Raw genomic sequence first — 25,065 nt, 5'->3', positions numbered from 1 at the left:
CTCTCCAAGCCAGGGGGCTGGGCTGTGTTCCCAGCAGGGTCTGAGTGGGCTCAGGATGCCCACCCATATTTCCAAGCAGGGAAGCTCAAATGGACAAAGAAGGAGGAGCACACGGTAATTATTAGATGGATCTAGAAGTCTGACATTATTTTTTATTGACAATAAAAGGAGGCCTTAATTTCCTTCAGTTAGCCATGGGGAGGCTTACAAATTATGCTCTCTAATGGGCAGAATCTTTTTACGCATCAGCCTTTCAGACATCCTGGACCTCAGTGTTTCTTCATCAAAGAGGAAGCCTGAAACTTGCCTAACAGTTTATAATGAAATATGAAGATTGCTGGGTATTGATTCCAATTTCCTGTCCACTAAGGCTCGATGGTGGCTTCCCAGAATACCTGTTTAACTTCTCCTTCTCAGAAGAGGCCAGTGGCTGCTGTTTCTGTGTCCCAGACCAAGAACAAGCCATAAATGCATAACAGAAATGGAGATAATAATTCCCAGTTACTGCTATTGCTAAGTTTTGTGAGAGTTACGTTTAATCATTGGCCAAAACAATACTCATATAAGAAAAGGTAAAAACAAATTGATTTGCAGCCTGGTTTTGTGATTCTGAATCTTTTCAACATTTGGACATACAGTGAACATGCTGAGCTCAGAAAAACATTTGCAGGCATGCGACATATTCCAGTAGTATGTTAGCTGTTGTAGAGACCTGGGGTGAGATACTTGGTGTGCAGATCTACTCTTCTGAAGTGCTTATTCATTCCTTTGTTCTGAGTTTCTATGCTTTCTGAAGGCCTGAGCTTCCCATGAAGCTGCTCTGCTACTGGTAGCCATTGCAGATTAACAGGTAAGCACTGGAACAAGATTATTTCAGGCAGTGATAAGTCTGGAGGATAAACATCAACCTAGTGAGGTAAAATGATGGGACATGGCTTCCTCCAGATGGGATGAGTTCTGAAAAGTTCCATCTGAGGTGGTGACATTTGAGGTGAGACCTGGATGGGGGAAATCTTGGTGGGAAAGTTTCCAAAGATAGCCGTGAAAGCCTTCTTGCTGTGTTCCAGAGCCTGGACAGATCCCAGTATGGTCAGACCGCTACTGTGAATAGGGCAGTGGAGAAGGCAGTGAGGGAGGAGCCATATCGCCTTGTTGACCTTGACATTCAGTCCTGGAATTTCAGAGAGAAACAGATACACAACTCCATTGTGATTGTGCTAAGCAGATAATATGGCGGCCTGTTGGGGGCTTAGATGGGATAAAATAGAAGGGTTAGAGAAATTTTAATGAAAGTTGATTATGTAAAGAATTTTACAAAAGGAGGTTGAAAGGGAAGAGAGGGCTTGGGGTAATAGGAGATGAGAGAACTTTCTAGAAGAGGCACTAGGGGCGATGTGTGTACAGGAGATACAGGGAGGAGGGAAATGGCTGATGAAGGAGTGCAAAGCTGGTGCCAGATGCTGAATTCAGAGTGTCTGAGATTCCTTAAAAACAAGATAAACTTTGGGATAAAGAAGATGTGTTTTTTTAAAAATATAAAATGGAGTACTACTCAGCCATAAAGAATGAAAAACTAGAGACGTTTATAGCTAAATGGATGCACATTGAGGCCATGCTCTGAAGTGAAATAAATACGACACACATGTGAATACCGAATAGTTTCTCTGATGTGAGAAACTGAAAGTGTAAATAAGGTTCAAATGGTATAATAGATAATGTGAAATAGGAAGAAAAGGCCCAAAGGAGAAGGGGAAGTGGGAGGGGTAGGGGAAAGGAAAGAACGGAGAGGAAAAAATATGAGAAAAGGAAAAAATGGAAACAAAGCCTTTGTAAATAGGGAGGGATGGAGGGGTTGAAGGGAGGTCAGGGGAAGGGGGAAAAATAAGAACCAAGATACGTCACGTAAAGGTACAAGATCCCAATAATGAATGTCATCGTATTATATACCTAAAATGTACCAATAAACTTAATGAGAAAAAAAACAAGATAAATTTTATGAGCATAATTACTAGATGATTCTTTTGCATGAGATCTGTGTGGCAGAGGCCTTTCTGTTGTTTCTATTTTCTCAAAATAAATAGAGAATGAAGGATGTATATTTCACTGTTAAAATTAGTAGTATCATTTTCTTGATTTCTCTCTGGTTAGCAAGTTCTGAAGCTTCACACCAGCTTTCTCATTTTCTGGAAGATGTTTTCATCAGGTTTGACATTTCCCTCTTGATCTGAGCAGCCTAAAAACCTATTTCATGAGGGTAATTTTAAATAATAATTTGGTTTAATTAAAATGATAAATGATGTTGTTTTGTAGCAATGAAATCATTCCTGAGGCACATTTTTCTTGGAAGCTGTACTGTGCTATTATGCAAATCAGTATTGTTGGAAAGAACTAGAATTGTTGTGGTATTCTCCATGCAGCACGTCATAGCCGTTATTATTTCCTGACCTGTAACAGCTAGTCTGTTTTTGTGTGAGCCTGTGTCCATCTTTTTCACCATGATTCTTTCCTGGTTAAATCGATTCCTATTTACTTTTTAGGTAGAATTCCTTTCTTTTTGAAGAAGGAAAAATAACTTGTTTTTATGCATAAGCCAAATAGTGATGTATGTCATTAAGTTTATTAAAAGAAGAAGCAAACAAAAGGGCAATTATAGCTGAAAGGTCGTTTTAGGAAGGTGTTAGCAAAAGTTTTGTCATAATTTGATTTAATTGGATATGACATTCTGAGGAATACTTTTGGAACTTGGAGATGAATTTGGAGCTTAGGATCTATAGTAGATACTGCCTCGTCAAAGCCTTTCATTTTAGAACTAAGGAGATAAGCATTCAATTGTGTTTCCCCAGAGAATTCTTCCAGATAGTAACAGGAGGGACATGAGGTCCATGACCTCGGGGTTCCCAGACACTGCCCGTCCAGTTCCTCCTGTTTTCTTTTCCTTTTTTCTTCTTTCTTTTATAAATAGAATCATCTTCTAGTGTAAGAGCTAGCTAGCCTAGCACTTCTTATTTCTTTGCAGTAAGTAATTTCTGTATTTTAGTCTTTGCGCTTCAGTGAGGCAGTCTGCCCCCAACTCCATGTACATGTGACTCCCTGATTTGCTTTTATTATCTCTGTTTTCTTGCCTGGTTACTTGCTGTCTTCTGTGTACTGCTGAATGAGTGAAAATCTCAGACTTTTAGAATAATGTGAGACTCTTCCTAAATCCTGGGAAAATAAGAGTGGGCAGTGTGGTTATGAAGCTTCTCAGCCACCCCAGTCCCAAGTGAAGTTATGAATAGATTTTTAAAAAGGACTTCACAAATTAAAAAGAGATAAACCCACCGTGCATTAGTAAAGAGAAGTGAGACATCCTTAGGTTGCTTTGTATTGTCTAATAAATGAATGAAAATCCCAGGAATTCAAAAATCTTTGTGAAATATTTATTGTCTGGTACTGTGTGAGACTATGAGATTATTTTTTATCCTTCTCCAAATTATATTTTATTGTATATCATTTAATAACATGATTTATAGATTCTTTTAATGGCTTTGGTGGTATGCCCTTAGGTGGAGGTGTATTAATTTTTTAAAACTATTTTTCATGTTAGGAACTTAATATTTTTCAAAATTGTGGTAAAAAACAAAACAAAAGATATACCCTGTTCACAAATTTGTAAGTGAGGGTACAATACTATTGACTATATGCACATCATTGTATAGGGGACCTCTAGAAAATTCTCACTTTGCGTAGCTGAACTTCTCTACTGACTAGACAGCAGTTTCTCTATTTCCTTCCCCATAGCCCTTGACAACGTCCTTTCTCTGCTTCTGAGTTTCATTATTTTAGGTACAGTTGCTCAATAATTGGAAACGTGCAGTATTTGTCCTGGGAGGACTGACTCGCTCAGTATAATCCCTCAGAGTTCATTCGGATGGTGGCGTGTGACAGACTTCCTGGTGATGGATAATATTTCCATGTACATTCTCCCTTCATCCATCCATGGACAGTTATTCCCACCTCTTGGTGAGTGTGGCTTGTGCCGTAATGAACATAAGACAGCATGTATTACTGTGAAATTCTGTTTTCAAGTCTTGGGGATGAATGTACACATGTGGGGTTGCTCTTTCATATGGTAATTCTGTTTGTAACTTTTGAGGGGTCTTTAAACTCTTGCATAGCAGCTGCACCATTTACTTTTCTGCCAACAATACACAGGAGTTCCAGTTTCTCCATATCCTCTCTAGCCCTTGTTATTTTCTGTTGTTTTAACAAGAGCCTTCCTAAGGGCTGTATGTGAAGTAGTAGCTTACTGTGGTTTTGACTTGCATTTTCCTGATAATTAGTGATGCTGAACATCTGCTCAGGAACCTATTGTTCATTGTTAGTCATCTTTGGAGAAAGATCTAGTTAACTCCTTTGCTCACTTCAAAAAAAGAGGTTGTTTCTTGCTATTGAGTTCTGTGAATTCCTTATGTATGTTGGATACTAATCCCTTATCAGATAAATGATTTGCAAATATTTTCTCCCACTCTGTTGGTTGCCTTTTAATTAAGTTGATTGTTCCTTTGCTGCACAGAAGCTTTTAGTTCCATGTTGTTCCACTTGTCAGTTTTTGTTTTCGTTTCCTAGGCTCTTGGGGACATAGACAAGAAAATCTTGTCAAGATCAGTGTTATGAAGCTGTACCGTATGTTTTCTTCTAGGAGTTCCATGGTTTCAGCTCTAACATTTAAGTCAGTAGTCCATTTTGAGTTGATCTTTGTCTTCAGTGCAAAATAAAGTCCATTTTCATATTTTTTGCATGTGCATATACACTTTTCTCAACACCACTTGTTGAAGAGACTGTCCTGTCTTCACTGTATAGTTTTGCCATCCCTGCCAATGAGCATTGAATATGTATATGTAGTTTTGATTCTGTTCCATAGTCTGTCATTATGCCAGTACCATATGGTGTGTTTTGTTATGTTTTAGCAAAAGTTTATTTTGTTATCCCCAAATTCTTTTCTTTTAAAAATCTTTTTAATGGATATTATTTTTAGAGTACATTTAGGTTCACAGTAAAACTGTGTAGAAGGTACAGAGAGTTCCTTAGTAGCCCTGCCGCACACAGGTTTAGCTTCCTGATGTAACACGGGAAGGGTACTTGCTGTAACTGATGAGCCATGTTGGCATGTCATTGGCACCCGAAGTCCATAGTTGCATTAGGGTTCACTCTCGCTTGGCACGTTCTGGGGTCTGGGGAAATGTACGCTGATGTACATCCCCCACTCTGGTACTGTGCAGAGTGTCTCACTGCCCTGAAACTCCTCTGTTCCTACCCAGCCCTCACTAACCCCAACCCCTGGTAACCACTGAACCTTCTACTGTCTTCATAGTCCTTTTTCACCATATCATCCAGTTGGAGTCATACAGTATGTAGCCTTTTCAGGTTGGATCCTGTCACTTAGGGGTCTGAATTAAGTTTCCTCCATATCTTCTCATGCCTTGATAGCTCTTTTCTTTTATAGCACTGAGCAATGCTGCATTGTCTGAAGTACCATGTTTTCTTTACCCACTCATACATTGTACTTCTTGGTTGCTTTTAATTCTTGGCAATTATGAATAGAGCTGCTGTGAGCATCTGTGTGCAGAGGTTTGTGATGACACGTTTTCACTCCCTTTGGTAAATACAAGGAGCATGGATGCAAGGAGTCATCTAATAGTATGTGCGATTTATGAGAAATTGCCAAACATTTTCACAGCAGGTGTAGCATGTTGTACTTCTACTAGCATCAGATGACAGTTGCTGTTCCTCAAAATCATTTTGAGCTTGTGGTGTTGTCGGTGGTCTGGATTTTAGTTTTTCTAACAGGTGTACAGTGGTATCTGACTATTGTAATAATGCGTTTCCCTGATGACATATGCAGTGAAACATCTTTCCATATGATTATCTATATACTGTTTTGATTACTGTGGCTTTATAATTTGTTTTAAAGATAAGAAATATGAAGTTTCTAGGGTTTCTTTTTCTGCTTTTAAAAGATTGTTATGATCATTTGTGGGCCTTTGTGGTTCCTTATGAATTTTAGGATTTTTTTTCTATTTTGGCAAAAATGCCTTTGGGATTTTTCACTGATGCACAGTAACTACACAGACTAATGGGACTCATTCTGGCATATTTATGCATGCATATGACATGCTCAGGTCATTTCCTCTTCTGACCTCCTTCTCCCCTCTCCCCATACCCTTCCTCTTTGCTAATGGTCACTAGGGAATTTATAGATATTGTGTTGAATCTGTAGCTCATTCTAGGTAGTCTGGACATCTTAATAATATTAAGTCTTTCAATTCATGAACATGAGATGTTCATGAACTGAAATGAGATGCACATTTATCTGTGCCATCCTTAATTTCTCTCAGTAATATTTCATGGTTTTTATTGTGTGTTTGCCTCCTTAGTTAAGTTTATTCCTACACATTTTATCCTTTGAATGTTATTATTGTAAGCAGGATTGTTTTCTTAATGTCATTTGTGGGTTGTTCATTGTCAGTGTGTAGGAACAAAGCAGACTTTTATATGATGGTTTTGTATCCTGCAACTTTAGAAATTCATGTATTGATTCTGACAGTACTTTTTTAGGTCTTTAAAGACTGTTTTTTGTCTTTTTTTGGAACTGGGGATTGAACTCGGGACCTTGCACTTGCAAGGCAGGCACTTTAAAGACTTTTAAAAGTCTTCAAAAACTCTTTAGGGTTTTCCACATATAAGATCATGTCACTGAAGAGCAGAGATAATTTCACTACTTCTTTTCTGATTTAGCTGTTTTTGTTTTCTTCCCTAGTTGATATAGCCAGGGCTTCTAGTAGTATGTGAACAGAAGTGGTCTGATTGGACCTCCTTGCCTTGTTTCTGATCTTGGAGAGAAAGCTTTCAGTTTTTTTACTGTTGAGTATGATGTTAGTTACTAGCTTTCAAAACTGACCTTCATATGTTGCATATATCTACATACTGATGTCTCTTAAGTGACTAGGTTTTTGCTCTTCATTTCTTTTTCTTTCTCTGACTGGATATTAATTGACCTGTTTATATTCACTAAGTCTTTCTTGTGCTCAATCAAGGGCAATGTGTAATCTCTCTAATGAAGTGTTGCAGTCAATCACTGTATTCTTTAGCTCTAAAATTTCTGTTTGGTTCCTGTTTATATTTTTTATCTTCTGTTGGTTGATAGTCTCGTTTTGTTCATGAATTAATTTTCTGAGTTCCTTAAGTATCTTTATGCTGATTATTTTGAAACTTTATCAGGCAACTCATACACATCTGGTTCTTTGGATAAGTTTCAGGAGATTTATTTTTTTCCTTTGACTGGACCATGTTACCCTTTTTCTTTACATATTTCACAACCTTCATAGCAGACTCTATATATTTGAAAAAATAGCCACCTTTCGTAATCTCTAAGGGCTTGATTCTTACAGGGGAAGATGTTCTCCAGTCAACCTGGCTAAAGATTCTGGGGATGTCTGAAACTTTTGTAGTGAATGCATGTACCCTGGTTCGTGTGAGTTACCAACTGGATAATTGTGCATGTTTATTTTTTCCACTTTGTTGCTCCCTCTAGTGTCTGTATGTGGCACTACAAGTTCTCCGAGACCCCTTGTCTATTCTGAGTGACACTAACATTTTTGGAGTATGTTAGATTCTCTCAGTGCTCTGAGTCTGAATTGGGTAAGACAGAAAGTAGTCCCTTGGGCAGCACCATGAAAAGGTTGCATTTTGGACATGCGAGTTTCAGTCTTTTCTTTCCTTTCTCAGGGAGAAGCTGGGATTTTTTCTCCAGGAAGGGGGTGTGTGGAAGGGAATTAATGCATTCTTCTGCTGGTTTTGATTCATTTGATTTCACATTTGCCTGGGTGCAGGAGGTTCTTAACTCGTTTCTGTATTTCTCACAAAAGAAACTGAGCTGTGTATTGTTGAGTCTGTATCTCTTGGGAGAGGGGAAGAGATTGAAGCTTCTGATTGCACCATCCTGCTGGTGTCCCCTGCCTTGAGGCTCTGAATGTAAAGCCACGAGCAATTCAGGTGGATTTTTTATAATTATAAAAGCAGTAAATAAGTAAAGTAATGTATGAGATAGGATAAAAATACAGTGAATGCTAAAATTAAAAAATGTATTACAGGAAAAGACACATTGCCATTCATCCCCCTCAGAATACTCCTCTTGCTTTGCACTCTCTTATCCCATTGCTCTTGGTATTTTCCTGAAGCAGCTCTGGAGTCTTCTTTCCTGAATGTCTTTAGTTGTGGTCTTGTGGCTGCCTCCATGTCCTGAGCTGATGCAAAACGTTTACCTTTTGTTTTAATCTCTTTCCTCATTTCTGGGACACAATACCATACGCCTGCAATTTAAGAGGGGGAAGGTTTTAATTTGGCTTACGTTTCAGAAGTTTCAGTCCAGGTTCAGCAGGCTTAAACACAAGAACAGCATGGAGGAAGGGCTTGGGCGGTGGAAAGCTGATCATGTCACCGGTAGCCTGGAAGCCGAGTGCCGAGGGTGGAGACATGGAGGGAAGTGCATTCTTGGGTCAGTGATTACCTCTTGGAACCAGACCCTGCCTCCCTTCACCAAGCCAGCTGCCCTGAAACCCTAAGCTAGTCGGTCGCCTTCCATGAACTTCCACCTTTGAGCCCATGCAGCTCTGGGGGTACAATCAGATATAAACCCTAACACCTTTCAAGATCATTTTGACTTTGGGGAAGACCCAGAAGTTGCCTGGTTCCACATCTGATGAATAAAGAGGATGAGGACACAGCATGATGTTTTTATTTGACAGAAATTGCTGTAAATGTGAGATCAATCCTGTGATCAAAAATATGATGTTTAAATTTAAAAAATTATTACAGTAAAAGACACATTGCCACTAATCTCTGAAAATAGTCCTCACAGAGAACACACTTATCCCATTGTCCTTGGCAATGTGTCTTTCCTGTAAGTTTTTTTAAAAAAATTGAAGCACTCATTCTATTTTTCAATCACCCCTTATACAGAAGGCAATTTCAAATAATTTTAAGTGTCTTGAAAAAATCATATGGGATGCTAATTAAATTGGTGATCAAGAAATGCAAGTGTTTTAGCACAGATACATGAAAGACAGTAAATAGTTAGCTGTACACAAACCTATAAATATAGTGACAACTCCATTCATGGGGAAGATGGCAAATCATCACAGGTAGAGAAAAGAGTAAGTGCAAAGGTCAGAGGCAGGCACAGTCCTGGCAGAGGTCAGGTGGCGAGGGGAATAGGTGAAGGAGAATTTGTATGCAGTCAAGCCAGAGAGGAAACTGGGGCCCCATTGCTGTAGGACTTGTAGATCACTGTAAAAGATCTTAGATTTCATTCAGAGTGGAATGAACGATCCTGAGAGACTTTATGCAGAGTTGGGGACATGACTTGCCTTTGGCCTTGAAGGGATCACCATGGATGTCCTTGGAGAGCTGACTATAAAGACACAGAGGTGGGAGTCTGCTGCTGAACCAGTCACTGGCTAACTGGTCAAGGAGGGAGGTCGTGGTGGCCTGGGTAGAGATGTGATGTGAAGTAGTCCAAATTTGGGACCTTATGAAGGCCTGATTAACAGCGTTTGCTCTGACTTGTTTGAGAGAGCAGTCAAATGTGAATGCTAGATTTCTGCTGCAAGAACTGGAAAAATAAAGTTGCCTCTTAATGAGATGGGATCAACTCAGGTGGAGCAAGACTCAAGGAGGAGCTTGATCGTGAGAGGTTGGAGTTGCCTTTCAGACCTCTGAGCCCAGGAACAGGGAAGGATGTGTGGATTTTGGAGTTCGCCACCTACTGGTGACATTGAAAGCCTTGCGTTTGAAAGAAATCACCTGCTTCTAAGCAGAGGTGGAGAGGAACGGAGGTCTGGGCTCAGATGTGGGAAAGCTAGTGAGGGAGGAAGGGAGAGTCAGGTGTCTCAAGAGCGGAGGGAAGAGGGAAGAGGTGCGCTGTCAGGCGCCTCAAATTCTACTGCCAAGGCTTGACGCTGGCGGGCCGAGTTATTTCATTCTGATTTTTGGTGATGTTGACCCAGCGATCCACCTAACTGCTGTATGTCTTAGCTTTTGGGAAAGGTAAATAATGTGTTTCTGATCCTGCCAAGTGACATCATTGAGGTAGTGCTCGAAAGGTTGCTGGTGAAGTTCCCCAGCTCCTGCTCTGCTGCTTCAGATAGCGCCTCTAAAGCGAGGTAGCTGCCCAGACAACCCCAGCACCAGCAGACGTGGAGCGGGTGGTTAGAAAGGAGCCCTGCAGTGAGGCGCGGGTGTACTTAGTCACCTCCTAATGCCAGTCTCTTCCCTTGCAGGCCTCTTCTGGGTCCTCAGTAGACTAGATGTTGCTTTATTGTGACTGTTTTTACCTCTCGCTCCCTGCCTGGTTTCCTGCTTGTTTCACCAGCATAAGCACATTCTTGCATTAAGGGAGTCAGGGGACAGGAGGCGTGAAGGTCCCCGGGGATGTGCAATCCAGCTTCGCCTTTCCAGGCATCAGACCTGTCTCCTGCTGGTGGAGGAGTCATGTAGATACCGGGGCGTCTTCTCTTTCATTGGCCGCTGTGCTCTCAGATGCTCTTGAACTTGCTGCCCTTGTGTGAATCAAGATGGGTAGCACAGCCTCAGCGAGTGACCCATGCAGAGATCCGGAGGAGCTGTACCACGCTCATTGGCAGTGCTGATGGCCATGATGTGACAATCTCAGGTCAGCCTGAGAGGTGCCTGAGGGGAAGGTTTAATTGCATTTTTGTGTAGTAACTGCTGAACAGGTGTCAAGGGATAGCTCTGCTGTTCAAGTTGGCTTGGAAAAAAGTGCAAGAATTCTATCCCGATTTCAACCAGCTTAGTGTTTGCTATCACTAGTGAGCGTACGTGTGACCGAGAAAGGTGGGGAATTTGGGGAAAAGCTAAGACACATAAGACAGGTTGCGTAGGAATGACTACATTTTGAGAAGTTACTCATAAATATTATTTTTGACACTGAGCTAGGGAATATAAACATCTTAAGTGGTTTTGCAAGACTTTCTTTTCTGTGCATAATGGTAGGAAGTCATCAGAAAACCTCCCTTTGAGTATATTAAGAAATTTACCTGGGTTCTGAAGGCACAGGCATTTCACGTAGGCTTTTTAATGGCAGTGAGTCAACTCAATTAAGTGAAAAATACATAAATTTTATGTGGCCTAAAACAAGATCTATCACAATATTATTGGAATGTTTTAGCGTGGTAGCGCTTGGCTTTTATTGAAGACTAGAAGTTTGTTGATTGAGCTGTAGGTTTTGTTAACTGGTCACTTCATCATTTATGTATGTGTGTGGACACAAAACCTGAGATTTTTAACCTTTGCTGTGATTTTTTAGTTGTATATTCAGAAAACAGAGGGAAAAATTCACTTGTTAAAGCTTATATTTAGAAAATATCGCATTCTGTGGAAACTTGAATGATTTCCCCATTTCCTCCATAATTACTTCTATATTACAGACACAACATTTTTGCTGTTGCTGTTTAAAGTTGTATCTATTATGGAAATATAGACTTAAGGATATTAGAAAATCAAATGAATAGAGGTGTATTGGAAAAAACCAACCTGATTTTCCAAATTTGATAACCGTAGGGGTGCAGGTTCATTGACAGAGAAAATCGTTCTTTGTAGCAGTGTAGTTTATTTCTTCTCGTCAGTATAGAAATTCAGGCCTTAAAAAGCATAATGAGTGAGCATGCACTGGTTATTACAGCAATCCTCAGGCCAGGTATACAGAGCCTTTTAGAGACCGAGAACCAAACTGAAACCCCAGACCCACTTATTTATCACAAAGTGCCAACCCTGCAATTAAACCTGAATACTGAGGTTTTAGTTTTTAAAAAAACAACTCATGCATTAACATCTTTCATCTTAAAAGAAAAGCACAGTGACACTCATCCCTTAAAATTCACCACCACTGCCTTAGGCAAAATACTATAAAAATGTTGTCTTAGGCACTGTCTGCCGGGTTTTGGTCTTTTGCCTACTCAAATCCCGTTTTTAAGATCATCTCGATTAAAGGGAATTCCCACACAGGGAGAGTGACTAGAGCTTATAGCAAGACGAATGTCTCCGTAAAATATTATTATTCCCTACACAAATAGAGAATCTCGGCAGACTCGGGGGAAGTGCATAGCTGGGGACATGTAGGCTCACGTGGGTTTCCTGGCTCCTGCAGGTTTGAAGGGACTCCGAGGTTTTGGCTGTTTTATCTTTTTTATATACACCGTGCTCCTACTATTTCAGGCTCAGGAATGAAAGAGTTCAGGGCTCTAGTTCAGTCCTGCTCTGATGTATGAAACCTTCCCTGTGACAGCTCTGGACCTGGTCCCTTGCACTTGTATCGCAATATGCAGATTTATTCAATGACAAAGGAATGGCTGTGTAAACTGTATTACATGTAGGTCTTCAGTGAGCTATGATGCCCACTACAAATGATGGCTCTAAAGCTCCCCACATGCCCTAGAATATGCTATTACATGAAAAGAACTGAAAGCAGATTTAATGAAAACAATGGTTAAAAAATAAGATAAGCATGTTGCAAAAAACTATTGTAAGGTCTTTCTTTTTAGCATTTTTCCAACTCTCCAATTGCATGTCTATTATCTTTATAATTAATTCTCTGTGACCAGTAAAGACATTTCCAATACTCAGAAGTGTGTGTGTGTGTGTGTGTGTGTTTTATGATCTGATCCTTTGATGTCATCGAGCCCCCAGTTTTCTTACTCCTTGCTTTGGATTTTAAACTTTTGTTTCCACTAATAGGAAATAAATTTACACTTCCAAAAGAGCAAGATAAAAAGGTGTGCACTTCATTAGCCTGTATAAAAATAGCTTTGCCATGCAATTGCATGAGCCCTAAATAGGAGGGAAGACGTGAGGAGTCGAAGAAGCAGGTTTTAGCCATGACTGCTGCAGTCTGGCATCTCCTCCTGTAGGAAATACCCTCCTTTTAAAAGTTAGAACAATTAGGTTTTCTTTTTTTAAAAAAAGATGCTTCTTCTGAGAAGTTTCTAATTAATGTATGGTTAAACTTAGGTAGGTCACGTCTTGGAAACATATTCAAGGACTTTGAAAGCCTTTTTTTAAAGAAAACATGAAGTATATTTTGACTCTGTTTCTCACAAAAACAACAGATTGAAAACATTGCATATTACCTTTCTTGCTTACAAAATATGCTCTGTGGAAAAGTGGAAAGTGTGCTTCTTTATCAGACTCTACATATAGAATGATTTAACCACCTATATTTTATATAAAAGTGCAAAATAGTATTCCAGCTACTCTACATTAAATCGGAACTTTATTTTTTATGAAAGAAAAAGATGATCGATACTAGATTTAGAACATATAATGTTTGTCAATACAGTACTTATAATAATTAATTGTGGAATATAATTCTGACATTCTGTTTCCTTTTGTGGATTTATTTAGATGCCTCTATTTTTCATGGGGGTAGGGGACAAACAAGTGTCATGTCTGTAGAATTTCTGTAAAACAGTTTCCGGTGAGCAATTGCAGGTTCATTTATCCAGTTAGAGGCTAGAGTGTGTATTCATTACTGCAGAATGTTTACTGTCGGGTCATGAATATACAATTTTACTTCTGCAAAATGCAATCATGTTAAATACGGAGTTCCTCTAGAGCTCTCAGAAATATGCCCAAAATTGAGCACAATTTGAATTTCCAATAAGGATTCAGCAGTCAGTCCATATTTTGAGAAGTTAACATTCTCGGTGATATGAAATTTAACCAAAACTAATACATACATATTCTTCACTGAAGAATTGTAAGCAAGATCATAACAGATTGATTTTCTATTAACAGCTTCCTGGATGTGGAAATTAACTTCAATTCTGCCGTAATGAATATTACTGCAGTGAAGTTTAGTATGTCATTACACACTGTTCATTGAGATGCAAGTGCCATTCTTTTGTATGCTGATATTAAATTGCCATTTTGTAGGCTAAAAAGCTCAGATAGTAGCAGTTTTATGTGGTTTGACCAGCATTATCATTAGCTTTGAGCTGCTCTCGAAATGTTCTCAAAGAGCAAGTGCTGATGTAATGTGGTTTTCATGAAGTCATTGCTCCCTTGCTGGGTTAGTGGAGAACTAAGTGGCACTCTGGCAGAAATACTATCTCATGCAAAGAACCCCAGGGCTACCTTGCTTTAGTTCCCAGAGCATCTAGATAGACTGAAAGGAGAAGATGAATCTGAACCCCAGGGTGTGTTCTCATTGGTGTGAAGGATGCCTTGTGGCAGGGTTTTGTATGTGAGTTCAGGTAAAGCCACAGGCTGCTGCCCATTGGTGGAACCTAGTTTGTTATGTCTCATGGCCCAAGAGGTGGCCCTGGTGATTAAGACCACTGCCTGTCACTGATATTAGAGGAGCTGCTCTTTGCGTAGGGGATGCCCATAGATAACACTCAGGAAAATATGTCCCCCGAGTTTTAAAAAGCCTGGGAAATGGGCAAGCCAACATGGGTGCTCAGCAGTTCAAGCATGCTCATTGAGGTTGCCTGGGCTCCATCAGGGCTGTGGGTGAGTTCTGAGCCTGGAAGATCGAGGCCTATCTTGAGATGCTCTCTGGTTTTATTAGCAGACCCTTTCAAAGTAGTTCTCATCATCTGGAATTGGGTAATCATGATGTTGACACATGGCCAGAGGTTACAAATGAGACACATGAGGATCCTGCAGCCCCTGGCAGCAGTACTCACACATAACTCTGTGTTACCGGTGGGTGATGGTTATTTTTGTGCTATAACCGTAAATCCCAGTGATACCTACCATTACCTTCTCAGTAAGTCCTTTGGCAATGAGCGCATCATTTATTATTTTGCTTTTCTCACCATGCGTGCTTCAGGTTTTTCCCGATAGCCTTGCTTACGTGGAGAAGTGGTCAGATGTAATGCTGTACATGTGTGATTTGATTTCTTTTCTAAAGACTTGCCTCCTCTTACAGTGGCACTGGTTGGACACAAGAAAGTAGTCGCAAATAAAGATCTGCAGTTACACATAAAAGAAATTTGGCAAGAGATTGCTCATATTACGCTTAGAAGGAGTCTATAACTCTATAGCTATCAATATAATTATAACTGAATTTGGCCTTTGAAGTAATTTATTGGAAATAAATTTTTCTTCTTTTTTTTAAATGAGAAAACATGAGGACATTCTGAAGTATTCAGTTAGAAGAAGTTGCCATTGAACCAACACAGATACCATTGGTGTAACCTGATTAGGTGTTAGCACCTTGTGCCTGTGGTCCAGAATGTGTTATATTACTTAAAAAGGTGCACACTATTAATGTGACCCCACTTATAGGATGACAGTTATAGTACTGTATATTTAATGAAATCTTGATTATGATATTAACAAGAGGAATTTATAGAAGGCATCCAGAATATTCCATATTAAGGAATATAGCATCTAAGTGTAGGAGAAAAAGAGAAAAATCAGAATTTCAGTGTCGCGTGTATTTTCAGATCTACAACAAACTACTCTGGCAATAGTATGTTCTTCAGGTCTTCTCGAGTTTGCTCAATTTCTATTATTTTTTCCTTTAATGAAAAAAAATAGCTGGGCATAATGGTGCAGGCCTGTAATCCCAGCCCTTGGGAGGCTGAGGCAGGAGGATCACTATGAGTGTGAGCCCAGCCTGGACACATAGTGAGTTCAAGGCCAGCCTGAACTACACAGTGAGACCCTCTCTCAAAAAACAAAACAAAAAATAGCTATTCTGGTACTTTATAACACATGAAAAGTTATTCCTGGGTTTTGGACTCATGGGTACATTTTCCTGATTGTCAGATATTTCCTTGAACTCCAGGTCTGGGCCCATTTCACATAACTACAAAGAACTGCATCTTCTCAGTGTCGGGGGTCAGAGCTCAATATGGTTCCGCCAGATGAGACTGAGACACCAGTGTCTTACAATTCAAGAATGCACAGATTCACTGAGCTCTGTGCACTTGGATTCTAAAGTCACCATTGTCATGGAAACCAAGGTTTTCTGCAGTTACCTTTATGAGTAACTATCTTTCTCATCTCTATGTATATATGCTTCTTAGAGCTCTGTTCCTAAGATCAAACCAATATTTTTAATCAGAACCAATATGTTCTACCTATTTTCCTTATCACATTCTATACTTGTCTATAAACTGAAAAGGAAAACCAAATGTGAAGGCAAAAAAGGTTATCTTTTACAATTTGTAAGTCTTAAATTTGAAGACCCTTTCTCCATCAGTGCTTGAAGTAATGATACATGAGGATTCAGTGCATTGCATTCCACATTCTCTTTGTCTTAACCTAAACAATGAAACCCACTTATAAGTTGTCAACATAAGTTGATTTTCTACAAGAGTTTATTTTAATTTAAAAGTGAATTTTTATTACCCATTAAGTGATTGTGTTAACCACATAGTATGGCACACCCAGAAACAGTTCTCATGAAGGTGTTTCTGAAATACTCTGATGACCTGAGTAGATGACGACATTGCATGGTCTCCTAGATCCGTGTCCTTGTGTAAGGAAGGACATCCAGTCTCCTGTGGGTGTTGAGCAAGACACTGCTTACGGAAACATAAAGGAAATTTACAAGCCTTGGAGAAAAGACCTCATAGTAGACTCACTCTCATAATGATCTGACATATTTTTAGTTCAATCTCAAGCCTCTGTCTCAATAATCACAGCTCTGCGATAGCTATTTACAGCCCACACACTGCCAGACACTACAGTTTCTGATTATAGCTTTGCATTTGCTTCTTTTGAATTTAAATAATTTGTGGACCTTTTCCAGGTGTCTGACTGAGTGACATTGTACTTCATGATTGATGAGGAAAAGAATATGACAAAATTATGGTACTTGCCATGAATGCTATATTAAATCAGCGATTAGAGATGTAAGCTTGCTCCAGTCAATAAAATAATTCATTTTCCTTAATTGAGCGAAGTCTAAAAACTTGCCTTGTCTGTTCTCATCTATATCATTCAGATATTTACTTTATTGTCACTTCCCCTCTGCCTAGCACCATGTGCTGGTAACTATTTTTTAATAAATGAATGTATTGAAGAAATGTCTATAATATATAAAAGTATATTTTGTATGCAGTTGTAATCTATCTAGATTTTCTTCTTTTCTGATTCTCACTGGAAGTGTTAGTTTTTTCTGGGAGATGCTGGTACTTGGACCTACAATGCTTGTGAACCTGTGTATGATTGTAATGTTACCAGACCTTCTGACTGTGAAGCTGTCCCTTCCACAGCATTACGGGGACAGCAGGGTTGTCCTAAGCAGGTTTTGTTTAGTTTTATGTTGCCTCAGTTTTTTTCTTAGCTAAACAGCCCGTGAAGTCACTCAAGTTAAAGCCTCTGAAACAAGAACTTTTTACTTGATTTATGCTAAAATGGAATCGTATTTATGTCTTCACTTACTACATCCTTTGTATGGTTACTGCTGTCTTAAAATACTTCCCTGTGATATTTTTAGAGTTTTAGACCATTTAAAGTTTTATTTGTCTATCCTTTTTATTTACGCACATTCATAATGTATTTAATTAAATGCCATTTTCTGGACAACAATTAAAATATATACAACAATAAAGCACTGAAAATACTGAGGATTTTATATGATAAAAAGCCAAGAATCTGCTGAAACTCTCTTATTTAGCATTTCTCTGGAAGTACTGGCCAATACAATAAGAGATGAAAAGTAATAAAACAGGTATTGAAAGGTAAGGAGATAAAATGTCATTATTTGTAAGGGGTTAGGCTTGCTTACTTTGGTTTTCCAGTCAGGAAAAAAACCCCAAACAAACAAAAGAGAAAAATAAATTCAATATTGAGCAGCACTTTTCAAGATATGGTTCCCAAGGTCCTCAAAGAGGTTTGAGAGGTCAAAGCTATTTTCTTAATAATGTGTAGGTATTTTTGTCTTTTCTACTCTGTTTCATGATTGTACAGTGGAGTTTACCAGGAACTATGTGATGTGCTTTCCTAACAAACTGAATGCAGAAACATATATTAAAATACAGCTCTCTTTTAGTAAGCCAGACAATACTTTTACATGAATAAATAAAAACATTTTAAAAATTAAAATTACAAACATATAGTAAATATTATTGATTCAAATAAATAAAAGCCCTTTGATTTCATCAGTAAATTTTGAGATGGTTTTCAGATAAAAATTTCAGAAGGACCGATGCAAAAGGTAAGCAATATATATATATATGTATGTGTTTGTGTATTTAACAGCAATAAACACATAATTATAAGTGGAAAAAGTAAACAGTAAGCTAAGAATAAACATATGGAATATATAATATCACTCTATATTGTGAGGTACTCAGTAAATTGACATTCTTACTGAATTTCTTAGTGGTAAGTTTGACTAATATAAAATTTTCCTTTCTTTTAATTAATTTCTAGATTCATATATTTTCAGTATATCAGCATTTGAAATATTTAGCATATTTCAGTGGAAATGTGATAAACCAATGGAAATTTCTGCAAATTTTAACTGAGTGATTATAAAGTTTATTCAAGAATAAGTGAGCGGGAAGTGCCGAGAACAGGCTTTTAAAGAATAGTGAACATCTGTCTTATCTTTCATTAAAGTTTACAATAGGAAGTCAGATAAACAGAGCTATCTCAAAATTGTCCATATTGTATTCTGTGCACATAAATGTATACATATATGTATCTATGTGCATTTATCATAGGATAAAGGAAGCACTAGTGTCCAATATTACAATAAAAGATACATGCATGAAACCATTTCTAATCAGTTTGGTAATGATAAAATGTGATTGATATTAGGGGTATTGCTAAGCATTCATAAATTGTTAGGAGACAGTTGTAAATGGAAAACCTTGGATAGCTATTTGCTATCATACATCAATTAGGTGCTTTAAAATACTCTTATTTTTTTATTTTTAATTGTTTATTGGTACAATTTAGATACACATGATGATCACATTCATCATATGGAATTAGTACCTGTACATGATGTATCTTTTTATTTTTTTTCCCATTCCCCTGCCCTCCCTTCAACCCTTCTTCCCCTTCTTGTTTACAAAAGTTTTGTTTCTATTTTATCTTTCTTTTCTCATTTTTTTCCCTTTCTTACCCATAAATACTCCTATTCTTTAATGTAGCAAATTTATTACTAACAATCTCTTCTGAGGAAATGCTCAGAAATGAGAAAGTATTTATACATAAATTATCTACAGCAGCATGTTTTATAGTAAGACAAGTTTTACAACCACATATATTTCTATATCTTGGTCCATTATCAAGCAAATATCGTAATGACAAAGAAAAACTGCATATGGAATTTTTTTTTGTTTTTTTGAGACAAGGTCTTGCTATGTAGTTCAGACTGGCCTTGAACTCACTATGTAGCCTAGGCTGGCCTCGAACTCATGGCAGTCTTCTTGCCTCAGCCTCCCAAGTGCTAGGATTACAGGCTTGGGTCACCATACCCAGCTTGAAATATTATTAAGCAAGAAGAGGATACTACATTTCATATAACGGAACAATACAACAGTAGAAAATAAAATATTCATAAATCCAACTATGTAAAATATATCAAACTACTAGAATTCTACATCTTAATACGTTGGTAGTGGTTATCTCTGGAATTATGGATAATTTTATTGGACTTTTTTTTTGTGCTGGGGATTGAACTTGGGACCTTGCACTTTCAAGGCAGGCGGCCGAACCACTGAGCTAAATCCCCAGCCCATTTTATTGTATTTTTAATGCCTCTTGGTTTTTTCAGAAGTTTTAAATAAGGAACATATATCACTATAAATAAAAGGAATACAATTCAATGGACTTGACACACAACTACTGAAGTTGTAATTTATATATTAAGACAAGTCAGATAGCTATGGTGAGGATTAGCTTTGAAATGGGATTTGAAATTCCATTTCAGCTCTTGGTTACCTGCTCTTTTTCATCTGGTGGTCATTTCTTTGGGTGGTATCTCCATCTTCAGAGTTCACTTATTTATTTGTCTACTTGCTAGTAAACGATGTGGCTTTTCTGGATCTTTAATTTCCTTACCTATCAAATGATACCCTTTCCATTTTTGAAACCTGGAAATTCAGTGATAAAGATCTCTAAAACTTGCATTTCCAACACAAACATCTTTCGTCTGTGTCTTTCTCTTCTACTCTCTGTTTCCTTCTAAAATATTCTCTTCCCATTTGTGCTTCTGCATCTTCTCCTTTACCCGCCCAAGATCTGCAGATTGGAGAAGGGATTATAATGTCATTTTCCTGTCCATCCCTTATTGCTCCTTAGGTAGCATCCAAATCCTAGTGGTGCCTCTGCGAATGCTTCTCGTTCTTGTAGGATCTGTAGAAATTCAAGGAATCTTAATGTAACTGGACTGACTTACACTTAACAGTGAATTTCTGTACCTTTTTCCTTTCCATTTACCCTGCTTTGTGGGACCTGTTGTTATTTGCTGTCTACAGTTATAGGCCACCCAGGCCTGGATGCCTATGTTTAACATTTGAAATGATTAGCACTTGGGAAATGCATTTTTTTCTGAAGTATCGTATATTGTTTATGAAAACCTTAATTTCCAATCGGATATTTTAATCTGTAACCAGTCTATGGTGCTTACAGGAAAATATTGTCATTTTAGTTGTTAATCCAAAAGTCACTAATCCATTAATGGTAATGTTAATGGATGATGATATGTGTGCACATTGGTGTAATTTTAGAAAACTGATGCAGATCCATTTACTTGCTATCGAATGTAAATATTTTATTACTTAACCACCATTAATTTCTACAATATAAAGTTTTACTCTCTATTATACATTTTAATTAGAAAAGCGAAACCTTAGAATTGCTTCTCTTTGTCTGCTTTGTCATTGCTGGGTGGGATTTATGGTGTTTGATGGCTCTGTGTGATTGTTGTATACTGATAAATCTCTTTTTAAACTTGCAGCAAATAGTGGCAGCAATAAATGCAGGGATTATCCCCTTAGGAAACACCTCCAATCAAATCAGTCACTGGGACTTGGGAAGCTCCTTCTTCTTTGCTGGCACTGTTATTACAACCATAGGTAGGAGACAACTTATTTTGTGTTTGATTTTGGTATAGTTTGTGACTTAGCATTCATTTGTTTGAAAAATTTTATGCAATTGGTCAAAATGGTCGACTTAAGGAAGAAAATTAGATTATAATAAATTGATCTTGAAAATAAGGTTTAAAAATTTGGTCAGAGGAGTCATAGAAATGAATTAGTTGTTATTTCAGAATACTGAGTAGCTTTTAAAAATGTATGAAAGTCTGAGCAACACAGTGGTCACGTGACAGATGCCCAGAGGTGCGAGGACTGGATTCAGTGGATGATTTCTTTGACTGGATAGTTTTTAACTTATTTGCATCTTTGCTTCTTTAATGTAGCTCAAGAGGATTTGAATATAATTTTAACATTATTTTCATCAAGTTCTTATTTGAGATCATATTTTCCAATTTGTAAATTTTAACTAACTCTACATTTCAACACTGTGTGTGTTGTTATATGGCCGTGTATTACACTGACTTCAAAGTTTGTTTTTAAATATTATATTTTGCCAATAGCAGAACATCTGAAAAGTTAACGCTGAAATGTGATGATTACTGAAAGCTTGACAGTTCAGGCCTCTGATGTTTCGCGTAATCACTTTGTCTGTTACGGTGAAAGGGTCACGTGATAGACCACGGTCTCACTTTTGAGCTTGGGGATTTGTATGCTCAGAACCTCCGAGCCGCAGATAGAGTTCGTGCATGTCCTCTCTGGCTCGTTCATCCTGTAGTGTCCAGGAGCCATCCAGAGGCTGCAGATACACACCTCATATTCTGTGAGGTATGGGAAGACCTATTGCTTTCCTGCTTATGCAAGGAGGTGCATTTTAAGAAAGAGAAGAAATTCACAGTCACGAGTGAATTTCAGGTGGGAGAACATATAGGTGCAGAGGGGAGTTTTTCTGGTCTACATACGCTGGCAAGGATATTTCCTGGGGTGGGACTGATCTCTGGTTATAGTGTGAATTAAGACTCCGAAAGGTTCAATTTCATTCTTTAATGCTGTCAACAAATTACGAAGAGGATACAATTTTCAAATCTGTTTTATATCAAAGTCCTCAGTGAGAGAAATGGAATATCTGTGGATGAATTCTTGCTTAGAATTTTGATAGGTTTGTGTATTGACCTGTAATTACATGAATGCACTGTAGCATCTCTTTGTATTGCATCACTTGCCAGCAAAATGAATACCTTAGCCTGTTGGATTTTACCTTTGTTAGGAGGTCAGGAAACGGTGTTTACTTGTACATTTCCATCAGCTGGGTCAAATGTGTGGCTGTGAAAATCTGGAAGAAAGGCAACCTTGATTTCTAACCATAATAACAGGTTCAGTTTGAGGCTTAGACATGTTGGCCATTTCTACCCTGGAAATAACCATTTATTGTGTAAACTACTTAGGGTTTGCAAAGAGGAAAAAAACCTCACAGACTGAGTGAGCATGGTTTGCTGCTTCCCAATGGAAGCTCTGAAGGCCAAGTTATAACTCAATGTGACCTCCTCTAAATTATTTTGCAAGAGACTCAGTCATTATACAGACTTCCTGTTGCATCTTATGTTTATAAACAGTCTCATTTTAGGAATCCTCCAATTCAGTAAGTTTTATAGACATATACTTCAATGCATGAAAAATAAATGATTATTACCAGCTTCACCCCAAATTATAGCCATTAAGTACCATAGCTGATTATTTAGGATATTTAGGTAGCTGGCTACATCTCCTACTGTTCCATCTCAGTATTTAGGCTTAGGTGGCTTATGTTATTCTGAGTCTCACACGGGAACCTTTTACTTCATGGTCTTTTTACTGTTAGGTCAAGGTTATCTCATTTGACCTTGGACTAGATTATGAATGAAGACAGGGTGAGAGTTTTGGCCTCTTTCCTCGTGTGCATTTGACATCCAAATTATGATTCCATATAATTTAAGGTATAATTATTAATACTGATGATGATAATAATGTTGTGTATACAGTATTAGCAGTCATAGAAATTGTAACCTGTAGTAGTTGCTACATTGCATTCATCATTTAAAAAGTAAAACTTGAGAGACTTTTGGAAAATATATTGTAGTGGCTTTTGTAGGGTCCCTAGAGTAGAGTGTGGTTCCCGGAGCTACACTGGACCCAGTCGTCCAAAGTTTTCTATTCCATCTTATCAGTTTATCTAAGAATCATGCAATCATGACTCTTACTATTCATTGGAAATATTCCCAAGGAAATTTAGTTGTACAAGTTAGCATATTAAAATTCAAGACATAATTTCAGAAAATCTCTTCATAGACCTACACATTCTGCTTACAGTTGTGTCCTTCCAAATTTTTTCACAACTTCTGTTCCATGGTCCCATTGACTGCAGTTTGCCTTTGATCTCCTTTTCCTCACATCCTGCTTGTCATCCATTCACTAGTCCCACTGACTGTGCTTTTGAAGCAGATCCACTGTGTCATTGCTGGGCACCTTCACCATTTCAGGCTGAGCTACATCATCTTGTGTCAGTATCATTGCAGAAACCTGCTCAAAACTCTTCTGTAGTTTCCAACTCACTCAGAGCAAAAGCCATTGTCCCTGGACTGTCTCCCTAGTAAGATGCAAGTTCTACAAGGTTAGGTTATGGTTATCTATTTGAGCTTTTTGTGTATCCTCTATGCCTGACCCATAGCAAATACTCAGTAACTATGTTTCAAATTAAAAAGAAATAGGCATTCTAAGGAACATGAGCTGTGGCGTATTGAGCATTACTTAACACTAAATCGATACCTATGATACTAAATTCTTTACGCATTAAACAAGTTTCTTTAACAGCTTATTTGTTAATGAATTTATTTAATACATAATAAAGAACTGTTGCTCTGCTGCTATAAAGATAAAAGATAAATCCCTTGATCTTCGCTGGTGCACAGATGGGTAGGAGATACCAGGGTGCAGACATTCACAGTATGGTGTACCAGGAGCTGGGAGCTAAGCACAGTTAGTGGGCCTGTGGGGTGGCAGTTTACATGGGTGACATCCTATGAGGAAGGGGCAAGGGGCGCTCCTTTCCTAGTAAGTGCTGTCTTGAGATTGGAAAGAGATTAGAGAGCTGCCAAGTGAACCAGGGTGGAAAGGGAGTATTTCAGGCCTCTAGAGCTCATGTGGAGAAGATCAGGGGAAAGCCACAATATTGTTGGTTGTCTGGAATTGTATTTGATGAGCTCCATCCTCAGGATGATGTCAGTGTCCGTGTAAATAACTCCTCTTAGATCTTTGCTACTTTTGGCACCTTTTGGAGAAGAAGGAAGAAAAAACATAATCCTCACTTGCAGTCTCATTTGGGGGATAAAGTCTATGTGTGTGACTGGACATGGTGGTGCACACTTACATCACAGCCGCTGGACCTGAGAGGCCAAGACAGCATGAGCACAAGTCAGAGGGCAGTAACTTTGAGGGCTCCTGCCTTACAGTAATAAAAAAGGGTAGGGATATAGCTCAGCCCTCCTGGCTTCGATTCTCAGTGCTGTGCTTGCACACACACACACACACACACAAACACAGTTTACACGTATGAAATAACTGAAGAACAAGAAAGTGTGTCCAGTCAAATGTTACACGGAACAATGCTTTAAGTGATACAAGAACTGGGAAAGAAGGAAAGAACACGAGAGCAGGGACTGGGAGATGAGGCCATAGTGGAGAATTGGATTTGAGCTGTGCTTTTAAGGAAACAGTTTGTGCAAAATGGTGAAGGGAAACAGCCTCCCAGTCTGGGGAATGACTGAGTGAAAATACAAAGTGGGTGATGAGCTTGATTTATTTGGGGGGATAGAAGAGCATTTAAGTAAACCAAAGGAATTGTTTAAAGGAATCGTGGGAAGTGTTATTGATTGATTTAGGTGGGAAAATGTGGTTGAAAGGAATTTGGCTTTTGCAGATTTTGTATCTAATAAAACAGAACATGGTTTTTTAGGGGAAAGTGAAG

The 25,065-nt window shown here is 38.4% G+C and overlaps 1 protein-coding gene across 3 annotated transcripts in view; it reads left to right on the top strand.

The window, feature by feature from the left end:
• The window catches only part of Kcnk2 (potassium two pore domain channel subfamily K member 2), a 183,024-nt gene that overhangs the window by 72,651 nt on the left and 85,308 nt on the right, over positions 1 to 25,065 (top strand). For all 3 annotated transcript variants that reach the window (XM_087194234.1, XM_087194235.1, XM_004853567.4), the window contains exon 3: positions 20,990 to 21,107. In XM_087194234.1, coding sequence (XP_087050360.1) covers positions 20,990 to 21,107 — 118 coding nt within the window. The remainder of the gene's footprint in view (positions 1 to 20,989; positions 21,108 to 25,065) is intronic.

The sequence above is a fragment of the Heterocephalus glaber genome, unplaced genomic scaffold, assembly GCF_053883595.1.
Source record: "Heterocephalus glaber isolate CG9 unplaced genomic scaffold, H.glaber_assembly_v1.0 deba00001600, whole genome shotgun sequence".
NCBI classification, from domain to species: Eukaryota; Metazoa; Chordata; class Mammalia; order Rodentia; family Bathyergidae; genus Heterocephalus; species Heterocephalus glaber.
Note: the sequence above shows the minus strand (reverse complement) of the source record. Positions and strands in the feature narration are given on the sequence as shown.